Here is a 25,121-nt window from a genome sequence, read left to right as displayed (position 1 = left end):
TTCAATGGAGATTCTCAGCCTGGAGAAACATAGTAAGAATTTTATGTAATTATTTTAAATAACTTATTAAATTATATGCAGCAATTTCAAAAATTTTCAGTATCCCTGATAATCAGCAACCTTTTTTAAAAAAAAAGTTGCTAAGCTTTCATAGTCTTAACAGGAGTTAAAACGGCACTCCACCTTTGACCCCCGACAAAGGCTGCTGCGATATTCTGGAGGTGGGTCTTCGCCTGTCCACCACCTGAGGTCTTCTCACTGCTCAGACTCTATTTCATCCTGTTGAATGATCTATTAGATATTAGAGGTTGATTGGATCAGCAACTGGACGTGGTGGATGTAAGACAGCTGGGATGTACCGTAGGTGATGAGTCCAGACAAGAAGCTGACTCCATGTCAGTTCACCCCAAGCCTGTTGTTGGCGTATTATACCAGTGCAAATACAATTGAAATCACATGGAATAAACTGTCTTCATCCAAAGCAGCACTTCTCCATCGTTATGATCAGAGAGCTAAAGATCCGATTTTAAAGTCTAGATTCTGAATGATGAGATGATCATAAAAGATATTTGAAATGAATGAGGTAACATACATAGAGAAAGACCAGGTGGAAAGATTTTGTCGAAGTTTATTTTGTGTGCACAATCTGCAAAGTCTGTTAATTCTCTGTATCATGTAGCCTATTTGTTGGCATAGTAATACATGGGATTGGCAGAGATGGTAAATGTATTTTATAATGCCTCCTACAACACAAAAATGCAAACGGCCAGATTAAAACAAACTGAATTTGGGTCCTTCTCTTTCTACAGTTGGTCTCATAATTTTTCCATCTCGAAAATTTTGTATGAACACATGAAGGATATTGTTGATGCTGTTAATCAACTTTAAATGCACTGGCCTAGAAGTTCTGTCACGTAGTGCAAGTTTTGTGCACTACTTGTCGAACTTAATCAAAAACCGATTTGTGTGACAGTTTGGTGATTTAAAAAACTGACATTGCCATCAGATGCCTCTAAAAAGAGTATTGGAGCAACAATCTTACAGGCAGGTCAATCAAAATCAAATCTAAGTATAGTTTTGAGAGATTAATGCATTACACTTACTTTGAGAAGGTTTGATCTTTCGGCTGGGAAAGCGTAATCAGTACACAAACAGGATAACTGTACATATACACAGTCATCACAAGCCACTCAGGATCATTGCCCTCATTGAACACCAAAAAGTCTACGGAGAATGCTTGATTTCAGGCATGCAGTGTAAAAATTCCAGGCAGTTTTTTTGTAACAGAAATACTTGTCCAAGTTTTTCTGGAGGACACAAGCAATGGCGAGGATGGTGTTTATTCATTTCCATTGATGCTGCCTGACTTGCTGAGTTCCTCCAGCATTTTATGTGTGTTGCAAAGGATACAGAACTTGAGACAATTAACACAATGAGCCATTGACATGTACTGTAAGAGTCAAAAGTGAGTGATTTAGTTGGGATGGAGAGAGATGTGTGAAGCTGAATACTTTCTCAGACCATACTTCCACCGAAAGGAACCAGGTGCTCAGTATGACTTCATTTCCAGAAGCAAATCACAGTTGTTCACAAATGATTTGATAAAACGTATTCACTACTCTCATTTGGAAGTGAATAGTTACCTTTTAGAGCAAACAGAGAGATTAGGGAGAGTGCAATAATGCAAAACTTATTTATTTATTGAGATACAGTGTGGAATAGGCCCTTACAGCCCTTTGAGCTGCACCACCCAGCAATCCCCTGATTTAATCCTAGCCTAGTCACAGGTCAGTTTACAATGACCAATTAACTTACCAACCGGTACGTCTTTGGACTGTGGGAGGGAACTGGAGCACCCGGAGGAAACCCACACAGTCATGGGGAGAACGTGTAAACTCCTTACAGGCAGCGGTGAGAATTGAACCCAGGTCGCCCCTACTGTAAAGCTCTGTGCTAACCACTACTCTACCATACCTCTCCAACTTGTAGATCTCTTAAGTGGAATCAACCAAAGGAAACATTTCCCTCTCATCAGGTCCCAGATGGACCCAGGGCAAAAACTGGGCCAGATATAGCTTACCTACAGATGGAATAGGTGACTACTTTTCCAATGCTTGTGATTATCAATTTTTGAGAAACATCCACTAAGTGAAAGTCAATCCCTAACACAAAGAACCATTTGACACAACTGTCATTTCTGATGTGATTTGTTGCAGTTTACCTTAATATTTCCATTATCTCTGAGAGTAAAATATGTGAGATTCTGAGACAAGCCCTGCATTTTTTCCTTTTTATGTAGAAATCCAATTCCCTTCTGAAAGTTTTGATTAATTCTGCTGCATTATAAGTCATAATTCACCAAATGGAATCATTTCTCTTTATCTCACTCTGAGATTTTCTCGTTGCCAGTCATCTTAAATCTGTGTCCTCTCAATTACCAGCCACTCGTACACTCTTCCCCAGTACAAGCAGTATTTTCGTCCTTTTCTATACCATTAAGAAAGTTCAGAGTTTTGTGACACCTCTGTGAAATCTCTTTTTAGTGTTCTCTGCTGTGAAGTAAATGATGCAATAGTTCTACTTTTTCTATAGAAATAAAACTACAGCATTAAAGGAAAATTCTCTACATTCTTTCCGAAGTTTCAACATCCTTTATAAAATTAGATGTGGTACTCTGAATGAGGTCTGATCATTTATTTGTAAAGGTTGGGCTTAATTAGTGGAGAAGGCTGACTTTGCTTTCTCCGCTTTGATACTGACTGTGACCATGCCCTCACCATCCTTCTTTGGGTAATATACTGTGAATGATACTTTTGCCTTTGAAGTGTAAACTTGCAGATTCAAGTCCCACACCAAAGCCTTTAGCAAAATATATTGACTGATGCTCCAGTGCAGCAGTGAGAAATTGTTTCTATGAACATTAAGCTAAGGGCTGGACTGTCCTCGAAGGTTTATGAAAGGTCATATCACAGTTCTTACAATTAGATCAGGTGAATTATCCCCGTATCAGGCTAATATTTTCCATCAAAGAACATTACTTAAATAGATTATCTGGTTATTATCACATTGCTGCTTTTGGGAAATTGCTATACATAAATTGCCTGTTATGTTACTGACATAATAAAACTGAATACATTTCAAAAGTAGTTCACTATCTTAAAAGATGAGAATTGCTTTAGGGTATTATAAGGCTGTGAAAGACATTGCGTTAATGCAGCTTTTTCCTCATTCGTTTAACATTATCATAGAGCGTTCTTATAGCAAAGAATTAGAAACAATATTAATGACAATGAATGACTGAAACTATTGACTGTTTGTTTTTTGTTTTTCTAAACAGATTCGCTGTTGTTGAGTCCTGATCCTAACCAATATTTCTGGGTGTGTCAGGGGGTTGTTAGTGTGGATAACATGGATGATGGTGAAGAGCTGGGTCTCACTGATGTGAGTATTCTAAGATTAAACCGGTAATGTATTGTAATTATGTGAATTGACAATGTTAGTCGTCGAGGAGAATGGTCACAGGACAATCTTCCACTAACTGCTTACTCCTCTTCCTTCTCTTGGTGATCACTCATCTGCTATCCAAAGCCTGCACGCTGCATGTGACTACGTCAGTAAAAGTCTCACCTATGCGGTTTTCAGCTCCCCAATGGTCCTGGCTACATCCAGCTCCAGCTCCTTGACCACGTAAGTCAGGAGCTGCGGTCAGGTGCATTCCTGCATATGTAGTACTCAGGGAGACCGTTAGATATCCTGCAATCCCACATTTTACAGGAGGAGCATCCAGCTGCCTCCAACTACCCTCTTGCCTATAGATATAAACAATCAGGCTATACACCTTTTTACCACCCTCTCTACTGTTGTTGCTACTTTCAAGGAGCTATGGACTTGCACCTCTGTGCATCAATGCTCTTAAATCTGGCATTTACTCTTGCATTTTACCTCTATAAACCCCATTAAGTCAATGCTTTTTCTATATGTAAATTAATCTGTGTCTAAGAATCTTCTCCTGTAATTTCCCTACTGCTGATGTAAAGGTCACAAGACTGGATTACCCCTGTTAAACAAAAAGACAACATTCGCTATTCATGTCTAAAGATAATACAAAGACCCTTGAAATCTCCTTAGACCCTTGCAATCTCCTTCCTTGCTTCCCTCAGGATTGGACATGCCCTTGAATATCAACTTAACCCTCCATGATTTCACATCACCCATGTCCTTCTCCTTGGTGAATGAAGTATTCTTTAAAGACCTCACCCAGGTGTTCTGCTCCACACATAAATTCCCTCCTTTGTTGTTGAGTGAAACTACTCTTTCCCCAGCTGTCTTCTTGTTCATAATATTATGTATAAAGTGCCTTGGGATTGTCTTTAATCCAACTAGGTAAGGAACTTTCACGGCTACTTTTCACCCTTTTCATTCCTTCTTTAAGTTCCTCCCTGCTTTTTACTCCTTAAGGACCTCTTTCTGATATGTCACACCCATTAATGTACTTATTATGAGAAAAATGAACACTACTGAAGATTAATGTTTATGATTAAATTTTCCATCATGCCCATGCCCAAAATTGAATTGGATATAATGACAGAGGTAGGTGGGAAATGGCAACGGGGTCTCTTGCAATGCCCACTTACAATTTTCCTCTAGCTGGGAAACTCATTGGCTGGTCCCAGGTGGCATTGAGTCATTTCTGTTAATGCCAACAAATAAGAGACTGTATGGGCTGCCAAGTGATGTTTTTCTAATCCAGTGTAATTGTCTTTGTTAATCAGGGATAATATTTTAAAATATGATTTTTTAAATGTTCATTTTCTTTCTAATCACTTTTATCTTAAAGTGGGCACTCATTACTGGCTGTAAAAGCCATGTCCCATTCAGAAGCATTGTCTTTTTAGTGCTTCCAAAAAATTTGCACCACATTTTTGAGGCTCCTGCTCATTTGTAGGATATTCCTAATTGTTCTGATTCAGCGGAGGAATTACCATTCTATAGTGAGAGTTTTCTTTCTGGTGGTAGAGAGTCCTGCAACAGAGAGCATGAGAGAGCACATTGGGCCAGAGTGGTGTGCTGTAATTAAGAATCTTGTGCTCAAATCTAGTTTAAATTGCCATAACTTATTTTGGATAATCACACTGAAATAGTCTACTACCCAATAGTATTGGAGATCAGAATTGCAGTTTTAAAGCTTTTTCCTTTTCAGACTAAAATTAAACTAGTAATAGCAAAATATATGATGTAAACTCCAGTGAATGTTCGATCACCAGCTTGCCTTTGATGTACTCGGCTTCACTGCTGAAGAGAAACTGAACGTCTACAAGCTGACAGGGGCCATTATGCACTTTGGTAACATGAAGTTCAAGCAAAAACCAAGAGATGAACAAGCAGAAGTGGACACTCCAGAAGGTAACTGCCCTCCTTTCAATCACATTTGTTGAAATAAGCATCAGGTAGAAAAAAAATTAGGCAACTTATTGGAAAATACTTAATAGAGATTAGCAGAAGTATCCAAACAGCTGACTTGTCGGCCACCTTTGGCATATAATGATGCTGGGGGCAGACAGCGGCTGTCAAAGTCTCCAGGCTCCAGAGCAGTGGTGGTTCTGGCTCCCAAATACGCCTCTATTACTTTGCTCAGAGCCTGGCTGCCACTTGGAATCTTGGCCCTCAGTTCCAGGGAGATCGAGAGATTAGATTTCCGAATCCTGAAAACATAGGTTCAAGGAAAAAAGTAACACAGGCCCATTAAGGAAAATCTGCACCCTCCAGTCCACAGTGCCTTGCCATTGAGCAGGAGTTGAAAATCCTGAGGGTACAAGGAGCTAGGGACGTGCAAAAAAAAAAGCACCAATTTTCAAAAGCACATCGCCTTTTGCCATTGTGAGAATGAAGTTTTAGTCCTTGTCTCTATTTCTTGTTGAGCCTGTGATCATTGCAAACATCATTAAAGAATGGTTCAAAAAGCTACCTAATGTGTCTTTCAAACTGTATCGAACTTTAACAACAAGTTTAAAAGTGGAAATATAAATTGTTGACGTTTCACTGTACAAAGCTGTAATGCTTGAGCCAGAGAAGCAGAAAATTCAGCACCTCAGGCAACCTCACTCACTTCTGTCTCTCCTGTATCCAGTGGCGGACAAAGTTGCGCACTTGATGTCTCTCAATTCGGGTGAACTACAGAAGGGCATCACCAGGCCAAGAGTGAAGGTTGGCAATGAGTTTGTGCAGAAAAGCCAGAACATGGACCAAGTAAGCATTAGCACCAACCCTCATTTTCATTTGGGTATTTGATTCCTTTCATTTGAAACAATCTGCTCGCCAAAAAATACCCCTGACATCATTAACAGGAACAACCTATCTAAATTTAATTTATTTAATTGGCAGCTTTTCTTCTTCAAAGGTTTGATCTTCTGTTGGGTAGAATTGATGGACAATAACAGACTCCCCAGTCCTTCACTGAGTACCTGCTTTGACTGTCAGTGCAGAGAATGTACTTGGCCATATGTGACATAGCAGATAAGCCTGAGCTATCCTCACTCTAGGTCCCTTCAGGGATCATATCATAGTCATTGTCAGTTGGGGCTATCGCTGATTTTCCCTCCTAAATCCAAAAGTACAGAGTCCAGTAGAATCATTTTTGTTGTAATCAGGTACGTCAGAACTGGCTAGAAATTGACTCTGGGAGCTTTTGGTATGCAGCATTCATTTGGTTAAAGACCTAAAGGTTTAAAAAATCTGAACCTAAAAATCTAAAGACCTCTCCAAATGGGGCACTGAAAAATCACACAGCCTTTACAAGAGTATTTTTGGTCATACAAAAGAATTGAAATGCACTTTTCATGAGGATTTTGAAGCAATTGACCCAAAAGATGGAAGGCAATGTGACTTGACTTCCATATACAGACCTGGAGGTTTTGCTGCATTATCAAGCCCACAGACATTCAGATAAACTGTAGAACATTGTTACCATGCCAATTAACATTAGTTAAAACAAACTTAAAAATCAACTAGTTCATATAAACGCGACTGAATTTTCACCTCCTCCCCTATATCTCACCTGGTGGATACTGATGGAGTTATGCATAGATCTGAGTAGTTGAAATGGAGGGGGTGGGTGAGGGGGATTAGTTCTTCCCTTTCCTTTCCTGTGCTGTTTTGGCTAAGTGGAAGTGTACATGTAGATGGCTAAAAGTACCCACACTGGACTGTTAGTACTACCTCTAAATTTGTAATTGAACTTGATTTAATGTTGCTGTATCCTAGTCTGCCACTTAAGTTTAAGAACTTAATGGCGGCACATTATTCACCACCTACCCTCACACCCCACTCCACCCCGATCTAATCTTCCAACAAGACCTAGAAAAGTCCTAAAAAGGTAAATTTATACATTTTGTTGTGGAGTAGGCAGAGCCGAATTCTAAACTCTTCACTAAAATTTATTGTTAGAGTTCCCTTTTCCTGAGACTACTCTGACAGGCCTTCAGTGGTGGTGTTCTGCTAGTTTTCATTTTCAGGCATAATTATAATTGGGTTGATTCAGGTGATGGAACTAGAAAAAAAGACCTCCAATAACCAATCTCGCTACACGTTAAAATTGAAGTTGGTCCTAAACAGTAAGAATAGACCTTCCTGAATTTATGACATGGTTTGTCTGAAGTCTATGAGAGAGTGCCTTTGATGAATGTGATTTTATTTGTGTTCTCTTTTAGTGCTACAATGCAGTTGGTGCATTAGCAAAGGCTGTTTATGACAAAATGTTCAAGTGGATGGTTCTGAGAATCAACAAGAGCTTGGATACCAAGTTACAGCGTCAGTACTTCATAGGAGTGCTGGATATTGCTGGCTTTGAGATTTTTGAGGTAGAGTATTACAATGCGGCCAACTTGCAATGCTGGTCACCAAGAAGGAAACAATGTTCCATTGACATTGATGATCATTGAAGTATAAGGTTACTCAAGATCTAATGTTATAAATGAAGTGAATCTTTAACTTGATATGGGAGTATTTTGGGCAATTAGTTACACCTTACAGTTTGTCTAAAGTCAAATGGTACTCAGTACCTTTACACACAACAGAATAAATGGGAGCAGGCCAATTGGTTTTTCAAAGCTGTTTCAGCATGCAGTAGAGTCATGGCTGATCATTTATCACAACAACTTCTTTTCCCTCTATTCCCTTAATTGTAATTCTTTTGATATTTATACATCAAGGATTGTTGTGCTGAATATATTCCACAACAGGGCATCCACTGTCCTCTGGAGACAGGGTATTCCAAAGTCTATCAGCCTTCCGAGTAAAGAAATGAACCATTGATCTAAGACTCGTTCCCAGTTCTGGTCTTTCCATTCAGAGAAAAGAGCATTCCAGAATCCAACCTGTAAAATTCCTTAAGAGTTTACTTTGCTGTTTCACTAATGTCATCTTTCTTTTTTTTTGGGGTGGGGTGTATTTTGGATGCCAGTGATTTGTAACTGTGTTTATAATCTATCACCAGCCTCATGGGTGAAAAAGTAAATTTGAAAATGATTCCCAGAGGAAAAGAGAATGACAAATACAGAATTAGCTGAATAGACTGGAAGAAACTGTCAATGGTTCCATTTAATATCAGAGAATGTATATAGTATACATCCTGAAAATCTTACTCTCTGCAGACATCTGTGAATTTTAATTTCTAAATAAATATGTCCATACTATTCCAGATGTAACAGGAATGAGAATTGTTAATTAATCTATTTCCCAAACAGATTGAAAGGAAGCCTTCTTATTTTCCACCATTCTTATCCTTTCACAGTTCAACAGCTTTGAGCAGCTCTGCATCAACTTCACCAACGAGAAACTGCAGCAGTTTTTCAATCACCACATGTTTGTCCTGGAACAGGAAGAATATAAGAAAGAAGGGATTGTTTGGGAGTTTATTGACTTTGGCATGGACCTCCAGGCTTGCATTGATCTTCTGGAAAAGGTAATTGCATCAAACAAATTATAAAAATCATTATTGCATCAGAAAAAATATTATAAAGGAAAATTGCAAGGATGCCGTGAACCAAGAACAATAAGTTAAAGAGTAGAGAAATTCAATTTATCATTGAGGAATTCCACTTGGGAAACAAGTAATGCAGGGATCAGATTGCTGAACCCCAATACAGACAATGCCCTTATAATGGGGTAGAGGGAGGAGTTGTGTTCCTAGGTAATGATCCACATCTTGGTTTTCTGTAACATACTTTTTATCACATAATTTCTGTAAGAAAAAGGTTTATTTCCTGTTTCAAATGTTTGGGTGGAGATTTGTGAAATAGTTTGGTCTGTTTCTATTATCAAAAGGGGATAACCTGTGGTTTGCTTGTATGCATCTGATTTTCATTTTACTCCTGTTTGAAAATTTTGCAGATAAAATCAGTTTATTGCTATTAAGTAAAACTTGAGGGGGGGGGAGGGGGGTTGGATGTTCTGCCTGTGACTGTGCTTCCTGATTCCTTTCACATCCCAAAGACATGCAGGTGGAAGATTAATTGACCACCGTAAATTGGTCCTCCTAGTGCATAGGTAATTGGTAAAATCTGGCAGGAGTTAGTAGGAATATGGGAGATTAAAATGTGCGGTGTGCAGGATTTGTGTGAATGGATGCTTTATGGTTAGTGCAGACTTGATGGGCCGAAGGGCCCCCGCCCCGTCCATGCTGGATGACTGTGACAAAGCTCTTGAACCAACAATGTGTTGTTGGTCCTAGAGGGGACCTTACCACATCACTAATGCATTTTACACTTTCCAAATCTAAGACTAGCCATCCTGTTAGCTATTTTGATAGGATTACTAAATGGGTATGAAACACGAGTTTTAAGACGCTTGCCAAACCCATTAAAGACATGAATGTGAAAATACAAGTTTTTCCACTTCTATTAAATTATTACTTTGCTTTTGAATAACTATTTGGTATACGTTATAGTTTATTATAGTGAAAGTTCTTCTGCTGTTTGTTTCCAGCCTATGGGCATCTTCTCCATCCTGGAAGAACAATGTGTGTTTCCTAAAGCCACAGATGCAACATTTAAGGCTTCCCTCTATGACAATCATTTGGGCAAGTCCAATAATTTCTTGAAACCTAAAAGTGGTAAAGGTAAAGCGGAAGCCACCTTTGAGCTTGTCCACTATGCTGGCACAGTGAGTATGACAAAGTAACAACACTCTGAAATTACACAGTTTTTAAAGTAAGATGTCGTGAATGGACGGTGAGCGCATGAGGCTTGTGTATCTGCGCTTCATGGCAGAGGCAAGCCAATCCTGACACGTACCTGTTTTAGATAAAGCCAGAGATTTCAGTCAGCTTGTAAATTCTCATTAAAAGAGCTGGCTGCGCATAGGCTGGACACAAGAAGATAACTTTGATGACATCCCACGTGTGTTAACACATTAGTTCTGCAAATTCTCAATCAGAAGTCTGCATCACACCAGGATTTTTTCCCTGGATCTCATAAAGAACCCTTGGATTTTCCCTTGTCCTGGATTTTCTTTTGTCTCTGCCAGAAATTTTATGGAATGTTGAGGTCCACTCCACTTAGGGCTGGAATGCTTTGATGGATTCATGTGGGCAAATACCAGAACTCTTACATTAGAAGCCCAGGGTTAAAATTTCCTGTGTAGTTGGATGGTTTGCCATCTGATATAGTCACTACCTGCAGAACTCATCCCCCAACTAGCGCCTCGACTACATTTGTGTATATTTATACATTATACATAAATAAGTCACGTATTCATAACATGTTGTGAAGTCCTCATATTGGTATATCTATCAGTATCATGTCTGAGAAATTTCGTTCTATTGGAGTAAAGGAAGCACTCTGAATTGTAACTATAACTTACCATAACTACAGCAGCATTCAAGTTTCTCATAACAATATTCTGATTCTGTTGAAGGGTCTTGACCCAAAATGTCGACTGTTTACTCTTCTCCATAGATGCTGCCTGGCCTGCTGAGTTCCTCCAGCCTTTTGTGTGTGTTGCTTTGGATTTCCAGCGTCTGAAGATTTTCTCCTGTTTGTGATTGGACAATGTTCTTCCTCCTCTTTAGGTTGGCTATAACACTCAAGGTTGGCTAGAGAAGAATAAAGATCCCTTGAATGAAACTGTAGTTGGCCTTTTCCAGAAAGCAGGCCAGGCTCTGTTACCCATTCTATTTAAAGAGGAAGAAGCACCAGGTATGTTGGTGACCCAGAGAGTAATGTTGATATATGTTAAGAGTAGTTTAGAAGAAAGATAAATGTGTTTGTTTTTGCTTTTTTTGTCCAACTAGATAAATGTGTGATTTTGATTAAGAATCTGTAAGGTATGTTGTTTTTTGTATATTGTGGCCAATGTTAGACTGTATTTCCATATTTTAGGTAGGTTGAGACAGCCTAGAAAGGCGAGAACTGTACTATTTTACCATGAGCTTAGGTAACCAAGAAACTAGCACATATGACATGGACAGAACTGAGGCACTCCAGGTTCCTGACATGCCATCCATGCATGAATGTGTAGGCTTCCATTACTTCCGAGCCTGTGATTGGTTTAAAAGTGTGAGAACTGTTACTTGAGTGCAACTATTCTGTCTCATTTCAGCTGGTGGAAAGAAACAGAAGAAAGGCGCTTCTTTCCAGACTGTTTCTGCATTTTACAGGGTAAGATTTTGGCGCAGATTTCCCAGCAAGAACAAATGGTACATTCTCTAGTTTTGTAGTTGCTTGATTGATTTGCATTTATTCCATTTTGCTCTTTGCTCCACACTTTCTAATATTCTTTTGTTCAATAAATTCCTTTCACATTTCTGGGCACGGTAAAGCAATCATTGCTTTAGGTCCATTCTTTACCTGCATCATTCTATGGTCTTTTTGTGTCTGGTGTTACTTGTCTTCAGTGTAGCCATTATAAATGTGCCTTCTTCCGACACCACAGGAACAGCTGAACAAGCTGATGACCACACTGCGTAGCACAGCTCCCCATTTTGTGCGGTGTATTGTGCCAAATGAATACAAACAGTCAGGTGAGTCCAGATCTATGTACAACCTTAATAATTAGTACAAAAATAAATGCTGTTCTGTTTTGACCAGCTATAAAACTTAAAAAAGGAATTGATATGGATTAGGATTAATTTATTAGACATAAGCCGTTGAAATTGGTCATTGGCTCACTTATAACAGATCATGAATAAAAGTGCACTTTAGTAAAACAAACCATTTATCTGAACTAGCTCTTATTGGAGTTTACAATTACATCAAAGCTGCACTATTTGTTTGCATTGGCTGCTCAGCAGAGCCTTCTTTACCCCCTCATTGGTTCATCTTTTAATACTTGCTTACTCATCGGCCTTTAATTGTCCCTTGTTTCTCATTCTCATAACTATTGAGGGAATTAAAAATATTTTCATTGCAAAGAATAAACCAAGATTAGTCATTTAATTGATTTTTTTTTAAAAAACCTGCAGTTGCTGGATAGTGTAAGCAAAAGAAGAAAGTGCTGGAAAACTCATAAGGTCGGACAGCATGTGCTGGGAAGAGAAAAATTCAATGTTTCAGGGCGGAAACTTCATCAGAACTGAAGACTAGACGAAAGAAGTTCATTAATCTGCAGGGCGGGTGGGGGAGTGGATCGTTTCTGACAGGTCAAACCTGAAGTGATTATGGGGATGACATCTAAGCAGTGTTTGTCTTGTGTGCATAACGTGAATAGGAACAGTTAGAGATTGATAAAGACAAAATAAGCAAATGAACACATTTTGCAACTGTCATATCCTTTTGTCTATGTTCTCAGCTTCTATGTAACTGCTTCCATTCACTCATGTCTAGCTAACCTAATTTAGAAGTTATACCCTGGTTATCCATTTTTTATCATCACTGCCACCCCCTCCCCCCATCCTCCCTGCTTCTTTTCTCTTGTTTTCAGTTCTGACAAAAGGAATTCTGACCTGAAACATTGATTCTCTTTCTCTTTCTGCAGATGCTGCCTGATCTACTCAGCAAAGGCAGCATCTTTTACTTTTGCTTTAGCGGTTTAATTATTACTGCTCACTCGCGAACTCCAGGGGATAAACATGAATGGAAAATGATGACCAGATTGGGTTTTGAAAGCTGCAGTAGTTAATGAGGTCCAGACAACAATACTGAGAATTGGATCAACATCAACTGAAATCTGCTAGTAAATGGTTTTGAATTCTCTTGCAGGTGTATGTGACGCTGGCCTTGTTCTTCACCAACTGGCATGTAACGGTGTACTGGAGGGAATTCGTATCTGTAGGAAAGGTTTCCCCAACAGGCTGCAGTATGCTGAGTTTAAACAGAGGCAAGACTCACCTCTACCTGCTCTTAATACATTGCACTGCCTGATTGAAGGCTCTTAATTGCATTAAAATAATCAAAACAGTCTATCAAAGTCACTGGGGGAAAAAGGCACATGAATCTCTGTAAACACAAGAAAATCTGCAGATGCTGGAGTCCTGACGAAGGGTCTCGGCCCAAAACATCGACTGTACCTCTTCCTAGAGATGCTGCCTGGCCTGCTGTGTTCACCAGCAACTTTGATGTGTGTTACATGAATCTCTGGAGAGATTTGAAAAAAAAAGCATCAATACATTCCAGGAGTGATGGGCAGTCAGGGTTCAGTGCAAATGAAGGTATGGACAGTGGATGACATCATACGTGGGGAATAAAAGTGAAATGCTAACCAGAGGAGCAGCTGTACTGCTGAGTATGGAAGTAACAGAGGCAAAGATGAAGGATTCAGCAGCAAATGGACTGATTAAGGTGACGTTGCAGAGATGGCATTTGCCAGTCTCGGAGAAGACACAAGGGAAGATACTTGACTCGAAATCAGTTGAGACCATCACACTGTCGGCAGCCTGGGGCCGCTCAGTCAATAATGAAATGAAGGACGGATGGATGGATAGGGAGAGGAGTGAATGTTTTCTTAAATCTGTCTCAGTGTTTCACTTAAATAAGAAAAATCAGAATAACATGAGTTATAAAGCTTCAATTGTTAAGCCGATGTATAATATGCACAAATTAACTTTATTTATTACTTTTGTTTAGATACCATATCTTGAACCCCAATGTCATCCCTAAGGGATTTGTTGATAATAAGAAAGCATCAGAATTGGTCCTTGGTTCAATTGGCCTGACCAATGATGAATACAAAATTGGCCACACAAAGGTAATATATCATTAAACTGAATTAAAAATTCCCTTAATACTAAAATTATATAGATGTTGCTACGATTGTGAAGTTTCAACAGTCTGGTTCATTTAATAGGTATGACTGATGGCTATTGTTACTTTTTATTTTTATGTAATATTCCACCAATATTTTAACTATTTTTTCTTGAGATCCATTGCCAAACTTGAGAGATCTGGATTTACTCCACATCCTCAATTGTAATGTTGTGTAATTGCTCATTAGTTCAAATCTTCATTTCTGTACCTGGAAAATTGCATCTCTGTACTTTAAGGGATGTTTTTCATTCATAATCTACAGCTTGGCACACACCGGTTTCCCAGACATTGGTTTAGGCAGAATGAAGGGTTTAATCAGGTTGATGTATATGACTCCTTAGTAACGGTTGGACTGTCTCTTGCTATACTTGAAACTAAGTACTTTTTTCTATGTTGAAAAGAGATTTGCTTCAGTTTACATCACTTTCATGTACTTCATAGGTGTTCTTCCGTGCTGGTGTTCTGGCTAAGCTTGAGGATTTCCGTGATGAGCGACTGGCAAAGATTCTAACAATGATTCAGTCTCGTTCACGTGGCTTGCTGATGCGAGCAGAGTTCAAAAAGATGCTGGAAAGAAGGCAAGTCTACACATTCAACAAAACGGTTCATAATGGACATCCTAAAGTAATGAATATATATAGCTTTGAAGGAATTTATCTAATGATCATGCATAGGAAAATAAGAATTGTGAATGAAATAAAACTAAGGTCCATCTGGTTAGCCTCCTACCAGTTACATAACATAGGGACAATGAAATTGTAGATCAATCACAGCAATAACTTCTATCACTTACTCTACAGTAACAATGTAACAATGAAAACCCCACTTATGGAAAGCAATAAGAATTGCAGCTCCAAAATCAACTTACTCCTCTCAACTTTATTTACTATTGCTTCTTTGCATGTACTTCAGACTTATTTTATTCAAGTAGCATTCATGTGTATGCATATTATATGCATATTCATGCTGTATCATAATAATACATGGTTTAGTCTCAAAATTCTTGTCTAGCCTTCTGGGAGCTAATCACATGAAGACATAACTTGTGTCTGCCCTTTAAATACATGCTTCACCCTTCTTAAACTAGGGATCGGGAATATTTGCATAATTTCCATGGGAAATTGACTGATTGACAGAAAAGAAATCAAATAATAATAATGTACATAAAAAAGAAATGAGATACTGATATCAATAAGGAACTGATCTGAGAAGCCATGCTTTTGTTGTTCCCATATCCTTGCATGTTACTGAGAATATCTTATCTAAACTGTTTTCAGAATGGCTCTGATAGTTATTCAACGTAATATCCGCAAATTCCTACAATTACGCTTCTGGGGCTGGTGGAAGCTGTACAATAAGGTAATTATTAAATGGGCATGTCGTCTATGTCAACTTTCAAGAAAATTACATGTATCTTATGATTGTGTTTTTGTAGGTTTCATCATTCTGTATGGCAAGTGAGTTATGACGGCCGGATGAACACCCTTTGATTCCTTGTGTTTAATTCCAGATCCGGCTAAGTTGATTTCATTTGGGGAGGACATAAAAACATGGCCATTGATTTTGCTGTTTTTAGGTTAGGAAAGAGAAAATTGACCAGATTACTACTCCCAGACATTCACCAATCACTGTTGGAATACATCAGTGGCCATGCGTAAGAGTGGGACAAAATTATTTCTGATGCCTTCTGCAATGAAATATCTTGCCAATACTCCATGACACGATTTATATCTTCATAATTGTACAGTTGAAGTTCTCTGCTAGAGTTCTGATGAAAGGTCATCAACTGGAAATGTTAAACAAGAGAAAATCTGCAGATGCTGGAAATCTGGACAATGCCTGGCCTGCTGAGTTCCTCCAGCATTTTGTGTGTTAACTGGAAATGTTAACTCTGTTTTTCTATCCATTAATGTTGTCTGACTTGCTGAATACCCATGGCAATTTCTGTTTGATTCCAATTTGTAATCATCTGTTTCTTAGAAAAAAGTTTTTATAACTGCTGACTATAATTTACCACCAATAATTATTTGTAGGTTAAGCCTCTGTTGAACGTGGCCCGCCAAGAGGATGAGATGAAACAGAAAGAGGAAGAGCTAAGAGCTGCAATGGAAAAGACCAATGAGCTACTTAACCGTATTAAGGATCTCGAGCAGAAGACAGCAACTCTCTCACAGGAAAAGAATGACCTCTTATTGCAAGTCCAAGCTGTAAGTTATCAATAATAAGTCAGAATATGAACCTATTGATATGGCAACCACAGAATTACACAGTGACTAATTAGTCTATTCTACCTTAGCATCTTGTAGTCATTTATGTCATGACAGTTTTACTTTGATTAAATGATTCAACTAAATTGAGACACTTTTGGTAATGAGTCAATTTCGATGCTCAGAGAAGTTTCAGCCAAGGTTTCTTGCTGTATTGCTGATGTTCTCAAATGATGTTTCCACTAAGCCCCATTTCAGAACTTTATTTTTTCTTCTCTCAACCTTCCCCACCTCGGTATCTAATCATTTTTTATAAATTATATTTTCTATACAACTTCTTTTCTTTAAGCTTCTTTGTCACTTTTGCATGCTCTCCTACACATAAGTGAAAACCTAAATTCAAAAACTGGAGTGGAGCTTAAACTCACAACACCCAGATGTATAGGGTGAAGCGCTTGGCTCTCAGCCAGGGATTACTGAGGCGGTCATCCTCAACTACATGTATTTACGTTGTATTCACAAAAAGGGGAAAAAATAATGGAATTGTGATCAAATAATACATATCCCTTTAATTTATAAAGTAGCAATTGTGGTCAGGTATTCCACTTTAGAATTCCACTGGTATTAATAAATTCAAGTTGATGATCTTTATAGCATTTGGTGTAAATGAATACAGACATTTACTATTTTTCAATGAATACTTTAGCATAGGCTCCTGTAATAAGCCCAGGTTTTTAATTTTTATAATATGTTATGATCAAGGAGATTTTTTAAATCCAGCAGCTATGATTTGCAATGCAATCCCTGACAAGTTGTGGAAGCTTCTTTAAAAAGGATGGCACAAGAACTGTCAATACAATGCTTTTCCTAGTGCTAAATTCATCTGTGATATTATCACTGGGCTTCATATGCTCATACTGTAATCTGCTGACAATCACTTCTCTTTTCTTCTTCCACAGGAGCAAGAAAATATATCTGATCTCGAGGAACGTCTCACTCTACTGATGAAGACAAAAATGGAAAATGAAAATCTGATCTCAGATATGAAGGAACGCCTAGAGGAAGAAGAGAACTCAAGTTTACAGCTCTCTTCTCAGAAAAGGAAAATGGAGACAGAACTGTCTGATCTGAAACTGGATCTCGAGGGTCTGGAAACAACTCTTGTGAAAACTGAGAAAGAGAAGCAGGTAATGCAAATATAATTTATGTATCAGGATCTTTCCCCTGTTACACATTGCCAGATGGCACAATGCAGTTGCATTGATGACCTGATGCCATTTTCAATGCCCTTCTTCTTACAAGTCCATCGGATGCCTTGTGTTTTCACCCAGACATCATCGATGTTCAATGTGTCCCTGAAATATGCAGCTTATGGAACATGGTGACAGCCTCTTCTGTGTGAGTCAACCCATCCTCCCAGATACCCTGGACTGGGCTTCAAACAACTGAGATGGGTGCAAATCCAATCAAGACCATTAAAAAGTGGAAGTCCAACCGAAGAAAATTCCCCGGCATTCTCCAAGATTCCGTTTTAGTTATCTTCCCAAAACTGAGCAGTAACACAAAGAATTTTGATACATAATTTCACCCATTTTGATATATAATTTCACAATAGTTCTCTTTTATCCTGTCCAAGGGCAGAATTAGACAGCTGAAAGAAAACACTTCTGGTTCTATTTCATTAATGATCGTAGACTTCTGCACACAAACCAAAAGCATCCTTAGTTAGGACCATACTCAGGGCAAATGGGAATTTAGAAGTGTAGCACAGACACCTTGGCCTCTGTATTTCATACCTCCAGTATCTAATAAAGTGGCCACTGAGTGTATGTTAGTAATTTTCTGCTGCCGCCCATTCACTTCGAGGTTTGACATGCTGTGCTTTCAGAGATGTTTCTCTGCACACTGATGTAATGTGTGTTATTTGAGTTGCAGCTGCTTTTTCGTCAGCTTGAACCAGTCTGGCCATACTCCTCTGGCCTCTCATACGAACAACACATTTCTGCCAACAGAGCTGCCACTGACCGGATGTTTTTGTTTTTCACACCATTCTCTGTAAACCTAGAGACTATTGTGCATGAAAATTCCAGGAGATCAGCAGTTTCTGAGATACTCAAATCATCTTGTCTTACTACAACGATCATTCCATGGTCAAAAGTCACTTGGATCACATTTCTTCCCCATCCTGATGTTTGGTCTGAACAAGAACTGAACCTCTTGACCATGCCTGCATGCTTTTATGGATTGAGTTGCTGCCAAATGATTTGCTGATTAGAAAATTGTATTAATGAGCAGGTGTACTTAATAAAGTGGCTGCTGAATGTATCTTGCATCCTAATAAATACAAACTGTCCACCAGCCTTTTATGCCCCACCAATAGACGTGCTCAGCCTCAACCACCATTGCTTACACAACGTGCATAAGTAGACCTGCATATATTTTATACAACTCAGTTTAATTATGTCCTCTGATGATTGTCTGTTATGTTTCTTCCACCAGGCTCTGGACAGCAAGGTCCGGTCCCTCACAAGTGACCTCAATCAGCGAGATGATGCAATTGCTAAACTTCAAAAGGAGAAGAGAGCCTTGGATGAACTTCATCAGGTTGGTATGATCCTCAAAGCCACTAAACTGTCAACAGTATTAGTGATGATAAAATTGTCAATCAAAATGCAGGCAGCTAACCCCAAAAAGTTTGCATTGAATATTAACTAGCTCTAGTATTCAATGAATCGAGCACAAAATGTTGCTGCACTTCTGCCTAGATGGCTGCAGTTGCTAAGGGTAAGTTTCACAAGACATCAATGCAAGAACCCCTTTGTTTTTGAATCTATTAGAAGTTGGTGCTTTTGACAGCATCAGATTGTTTGATCTAATGGTCTAAACTATGGAAAGAACAATGTATAACATTCAAATTTTAAACCACGTGTCATCCAAGAGAATGTACCCCAAAGTCAAGATCACGTTAATGGATATTGTTCTGCTAAGATGACAGTATAGATGTGATATGAAAGACGCAGTTGCCATTTCCTTCAATAAGCTGTTTCTGTAACATAATAATAAACTCAATGATGCTACCGGTATGTAGATGACATTTTAAGAATGTTGATAAGGATTTAGCTGTTAAACCTTTTGGAACCTCTTCCATTATATTATTTAATTAGACTATGTCTCACCAAAGCCTCAAGTTCATTTACTAACCTTAGTTGTTCACCACTAGACACCTTTATATGAATTTGTAAGTACTTCTTTAAATCAATGCAATCTCTCAGATGTATAACGATGTAATCATGTTCTATATTTTCAGAAAACACTAGATGACCTTCAGTCTGAGGAAGATAAAGTCAATCATCTCACCAAAAGCAACGGAAAACTCAACTCCCAGATTCAAGAGGTGATCTGTCATGGAATATTCCAGCAATATCTACCCGAGACATGAATGGCCTTATCTTTTTGCTTGTCCTGGTCAAATGACTGAATCCAATGATCTGTAGAGTTTAAATGTATTTTAGATCAATATAAATTTGTATCAAATTATGGGCAGTAAGAAATATTAATGTTACATTTTGGGAATTATTCAATATTATCATAATTGTGGACAAGTAAATTTCTCAATTTTCAGCAAGGCAAATCATAAATAAAATTCCATATTTTTTAGCTGTATTTCTAAAAATCAATGATGCGTGTCTTGGGGTTGATTATGTCTGGGCAGGGTGACTCAATTTCATGAAAGAGATAATATTTAAGGATTGTGAATACTTGATTAATGAACTGATAACTGTAAACAGGAGCCAAGTCTTCTTGGTACTCTGAGGGCTTTCAACAACAGGCCCACAACTTTGACTCATTGATTGGAATCTGGGTATTCCACTGAGAGATGAAGTTATTCCCAGTTAACACAAATAACAGTGCAAGTCCAAATGCTGGAGAGATGTTGGCTTGATAAGCAGGAAAAAGCAGGAAAAAATGTGAAACACATCCACTGATGCTGAATTTCTGTGTACCCAAGTTTGGGTACAAGCCAATTGGCTAAAACCCTCCTAAAAGCTTGGATTTTGGATTCCCCATGATGCAATGATGATGTATCATTCTTTCTTAAACAATGGTTAAAGTGGATTTCATTGCTGGCAAACAATTGTGGTCTAATGCTTGACGCTTATTAAAATATATAATAGCTGGAGGATAACTGGAGCCAAGAGAAGAAGATAAGGACTGAGGTAGAGAAAGCTCGAAGAAAGGCTGAGGGAGATTTGAAGATGACAATTGAAAACCTGACTGAAATGGAAAGAGCAAAGCTCGATCTGGAAGAGATTCTCAAAAAGTATGTGTCTTCTTTTACTCTATTTAAAGTAGCATAGAAATGCAAGTTATTAATGAGTTTAAGTATTCAATATGCATACTAGGTGCTAATAATTTTGAAATGAAAAATTAGGATAAATGCTCATCAGCCTCATTCTGAATGAAGAACGATAACTCAATTATTTATTGCTATGCAAGGAACACTTTTTACCAGAGAAATTACATTATGTGAACATTTTACATACCTTACTCATCAATCCTTCCATAATATTTGCTCAACGTCATTTCAAGACCTTAGTTCTTATAAATAATCCACAGATTTTACCTCGGGCACAGTTCTTGAGATGTAATGCCCATTAATAATGCAAAATTCACAACAGAAAAATACCAAGATAGCACCTAGAAGTGTACCAGCCTGTTGTGCTGCCCTTTAAATTCATAATCTCTATCATTCCTTAATGCTTTTAAATTTTAACTTAAGTCTTTACTTGATATATTTGGTTTTTAGTGAAACATTTTAACAGGATCTTTACTGTTTATACTGCACTCTGCTGTTTTTAATGTGAGGCTACTGTGCAAGAAAATAAACTTATGATCCGCAGAATAAACTTTTGATACTATCTCCAAAAGTGTCAAATGTGACCCAGTCACTAGCACTCTCATCTCCGGGTCAGTAGATTAGAAACTTCAAGTCTACCCACAGAAACTGAAGTTCAAAATTTTACTCTGTCACTCAGTGCATTAAAGAGGGAGTTCAGCATTGTCAGGGATACCTTTACTTCCAAGTATATTAAATTAAGCTACTGCCTGTTCTTTCACATCAGCATAAACGTTTCCTGAGCACTATTTTGGAAAAAAGCTTTATCCCTTGAAAAAGCAGATAATCTTTTTACTTCGAATCATGGAAGATTACTTTATGCAAATTGCCTCCCACATTTCCGAGACTATAGTCATGATGACATTTTGTGAGCAGGTCTGTTTCAGGATGTCTCTAGGTGCTGTGAAAACAGACCTGGCAGGCATTATACAATTTTAGATATTTCATTCTTGGCTCAAGTAATTCAAATTGTTCCAAATATACAATTAGAAAACCATGGGGACTCAATTATATTTTAGCTATTTCATTCAAGTTGTTTTCCACTTTATGTCAGGTTGATCATTTAACCATATAATGATGGATAACCTCATAAATATCTCTTTTTGCTAATCCTTACAGATACAATGGAATAAACATTTCACTTGGTATGAGTTGGTTTATGACTAGAGTTACAAACCAATATAGCAAAAACATCCTTGTCTGAAAAAATAACAAAAAATACAATAAGATTGAAATGCTTATAAGTGTTTATTAACCTACCTTGTGGGTTTCCTCCACGTGCTCTGGTTTCCTCCCACATTCCAAAGACGTATTTGTTAGTAGGTTAATTGGTCATTGTAAGTTGTCCTGTGATCAGGCTAGTGTTAAATAGGTGGTTTGCTGGCTGGAAGGGCCTGGTCCATGCTACATCTCTAAATAAAAACATTTTAAAAATTATTGCAGTCTATAGGCAAAGTAGATTATCATTCCTAAATTAGTACAATGTAACCTAAAAGCCATGTCATTAAGTATAACAATCATAGACAGCAAATCTCTAATTCCACAGAATGCTGCTTGTTAACTTAATCGATCTGTGTGGACCCAAATAAGTCATTTGGTTTTCATTGAAGGGCCTAATTCAGTCTTTTATCTGAACTGCTGCCCGTAAGTCATCATCAGTGATTTCTGCTGCAAACTTAACCTCCTTTTGATTTTCAAAGGAAGGACATGGAGATCAATTCATTGAACTCCAAGTGGGAAGATGAACAGTCTCTGAACACCACATTACACAGGAAGCTTAAAGAGCATCAGGTATGAAGAGGACTATACCCAAAAATGCACTAAAAACATGCTCTTTTTATGGCAATAACCGTCTGAAAGAAACTTCAGACCAAATTGAAACGGCGGAACACATATAAATTGACTAATGACACAAATTTGGAATGAGATAAGGTTACAAGTAGAAGGTGAATATGCCAATACTGTATTTAATAGGATGCTGATGATGTACATTCACAATGTCTCCATGCATTGATTTAAGATTATTAAATTTACTCCATGCTTAGAATATTTTGCTTAGAATACTTAATGTGATTTTTAAAAAACTTAAAAGCATAGCAATCGTTTGAGACACACAAAAGTATAATCTAAATTGCAGGTATAGTTTGAGTTGACTTCAAATTGCAATTTCTGGAGTAGTTGTCAAAAATACCCCACAGCTCTATTCACCCCTCCTGTCACTTACATCTTTAATGTAAAATGTGAATCTGAAGACTAAGATCTGACCATTGTAATAATTCTGAACCTTATTTAATTCGTCAGAATGACTTGTTTAGATATTTAAAAGAAAGCGTAAGAGATTAATTCTTTATGTTTCCAGTCTCGCATTGAAGAATTAGAAGAGGAGCTTGAGGGAGAGCGGGCCATGAGGGCTAAGGTAAAACAACGTCAATTGTTAATACATGCTAAATATCTCATAATGTAACCAACCAGCTGGTAATATTTATGGTAAAATTTAATTAAGTATTAACATCCTTGCCAAGGTATATCTGAAAGTGTGTTTTCCCATTACTTATACATATGAGATTCTTATTTATTCAGCCAGATTCTAGCTGCGGCTAAGATTGTGAAGTACCGTGGAAATTTAAGTCATAGTGTTAAAGGGAAAAGAGCCGTACCTTGTTGCAAAGGTCTGAACTGTGAAGTCAAGCCCTTTGTTGGTCAGGAAGGAACTTGCGCTGTCTGGGTGATGCTGGAGAAAGAGACACCCAGAGTAAACTCAGTATGAGCTGGAGTTTGAGAAGGTGGAAAATGTGTGAAGATGCTACTAGAATCAGATTTAACATATCACATGAAATTAGTTATTTTGCAGCAGCAGTGCAGTGCAACGACATAAACTATAAATTACAAGAGTAAATAAATAATGTAAAAATTAAGGAAAAACAGGGTAGTGTTCATGGATTTATGCACTGTTTGGAAATCTAATGGCAGAGGAGAAGAAGCTGTTTCTGAATTGTACAGTGTGGATCTTCAGGCTCCTGTACCTCCTTCCTGATGGTAATAATGAGAACAGGGCACGTCCCAGATAGTGAGTGTCCTTAATGATTGACACTGCCTTCTTAATGACACCGCCTCTTAAAGGTGTATCAGTGGTGGGGAGGCTTGTGCCCATCAGGAGCTGGTTGAGTCAACAACCCTCTATAACCTCTTGTGATCCTGTGCATGGAGCCTCCGTAGTAAGCTGTTCCTTAGTGTAGACGTAGTGCTACTGAGAGGCCGCATCATCATGTTTCTGACCCCTGCTGTCTCCTCCATGAGGTTAGGAGACCCCTTTCTTAGGCAGCAAAGATTATAGAGCATATATTTGCTCTGAGTATTGTTAGAGAGAGGTTGATAGTAGTAAGTGATTGGGGTAGACTAGGTTAAATAAGATTTAAAGTTAATATTTTTTGTAGATTTGTTATGGTACTTGAAGATAACTTGACCTGTCATTTGATGCCATTGAACTTCTTGCGGTACTACATTTAGACCCTTTGACTTGGCTTATGGATTTGATCCCCATAGCGAATTGTTTCCACTGTGATCACAGGCTGTTCTGATCCCATTTGATATAAGATATCCCTGTTTCTTTTCACTTCCTCCACAAAGCTCTACAGAGCAAGGTCTGAAGATCTTGGAACCTGGCATCCCATGTTGTGTTATTCTTCATAATTTTTCAGGCCAGATTCACAAATAGAACAATTGCCAACAACGGTCTGGCCATTGTGCAGCCGCCCTGTAAGAAAAGCAGGCAAACCATCTGATTAACTGTTTTTAGTATCAATAGGAGACTGAAGTTTATGGCCTGGACTCATCACTGATCACGTCAACATTATACATTTAGATTATCTGCATCCAGACAGGTGATGTTCCTGACTAAGCCTTTCCCGGAGCTAACAGGTGTCATCCTGCACAGAGCCAAGACTTCATGAGATATCACTGCACACCCTAATCATTCTGATAATTGTGACTATGACTTCAAGGCCCAACACTCCATAATTCCTTTCTCATACCTCTCCACTTCTGCACATCTGTAAATCACATCTGAAAATCATCTTCGGTATCCTTGACCACAAATTGTGTCTGATGACACTTGGGACATTTTTACTGTTTTTGTTATGAATGATTCTATTTGTTTTCCAAAGAATAAAGCTTATACCTCCAATCCATGCAGGTTGAAAAACAGCGAGCTGAGTACTCCCGTGAATTGGAGGAACTCAGTGACAGACTGGAAGAAGCTGGTGGTGCCACAGTATCTCAGGT

At 38.2% G+C, this 25,121-nt stretch overlaps 1 protein-coding gene across 1 annotated transcript in view; it reads left to right on the top strand.

The window, feature by feature from the left end:
- The window catches only part of LOC140203448 (myosin-16-like), a 61,407-nt gene that overhangs the window by 15,293 nt on the left and 20,993 nt on the right, over positions 1-25,121 (top strand). Inside the window, exons 9-29 of the mRNA XM_072269510.1 lie at positions 3,338-3,441; positions 5,265-5,403; positions 6,128-6,246; positions 7,707-7,856; positions 8,789-8,959; positions 9,982-10,158; positions 11,066-11,192; positions 11,596-11,654; positions 11,929-12,016; positions 13,194-13,311; positions 14,058-14,178; positions 14,679-14,815; positions 15,515-15,596; positions 16,271-16,444; positions 17,404-17,631; positions 18,944-19,048; positions 19,752-19,838; positions 20,620-20,765; positions 22,541-22,631; positions 23,200-23,256; positions 25,033-25,119. Coding sequence (XP_072125611.1) covers positions 3,338-3,441; positions 5,265-5,403; positions 6,128-6,246; positions 7,707-7,856; positions 8,789-8,959; positions 9,982-10,158; positions 11,066-11,192; positions 11,596-11,654; positions 11,929-12,016; positions 13,194-13,311; positions 14,058-14,178; positions 14,679-14,815; positions 15,515-15,596; positions 16,271-16,444; positions 17,404-17,631; positions 18,944-19,048; positions 19,752-19,838; positions 20,620-20,765; positions 22,541-22,631; positions 23,200-23,256; positions 25,033-25,119 — 2,567 coding nt within the window. The remainder of the gene's footprint in view (positions 1-3,337; positions 3,442-5,264; positions 5,404-6,127; positions 6,247-7,706; positions 7,857-8,788; positions 8,960-9,981; positions 10,159-11,065; positions 11,193-11,595; positions 11,655-11,928; positions 12,017-13,193; positions 13,312-14,057; positions 14,179-14,678; positions 14,816-15,514; positions 15,597-16,270; positions 16,445-17,403; positions 17,632-18,943; positions 19,049-19,751; positions 19,839-20,619; positions 20,766-22,540; positions 22,632-23,199; positions 23,257-25,032; positions 25,120-25,121) is intronic.

This window comes from Mobula birostris, chromosome 9, assembly GCF_030028105.1.
Source record: "Mobula birostris isolate sMobBir1 chromosome 9, sMobBir1.hap1, whole genome shotgun sequence".
NCBI lineage: Eukaryota > Metazoa > Chordata > Chondrichthyes > Myliobatiformes > Myliobatidae > Mobula > Mobula birostris.
The sequence above is the reverse complement of the archived record's forward strand: the minus strand, read 5'-3'. Positions and strand labels throughout refer to the sequence as shown.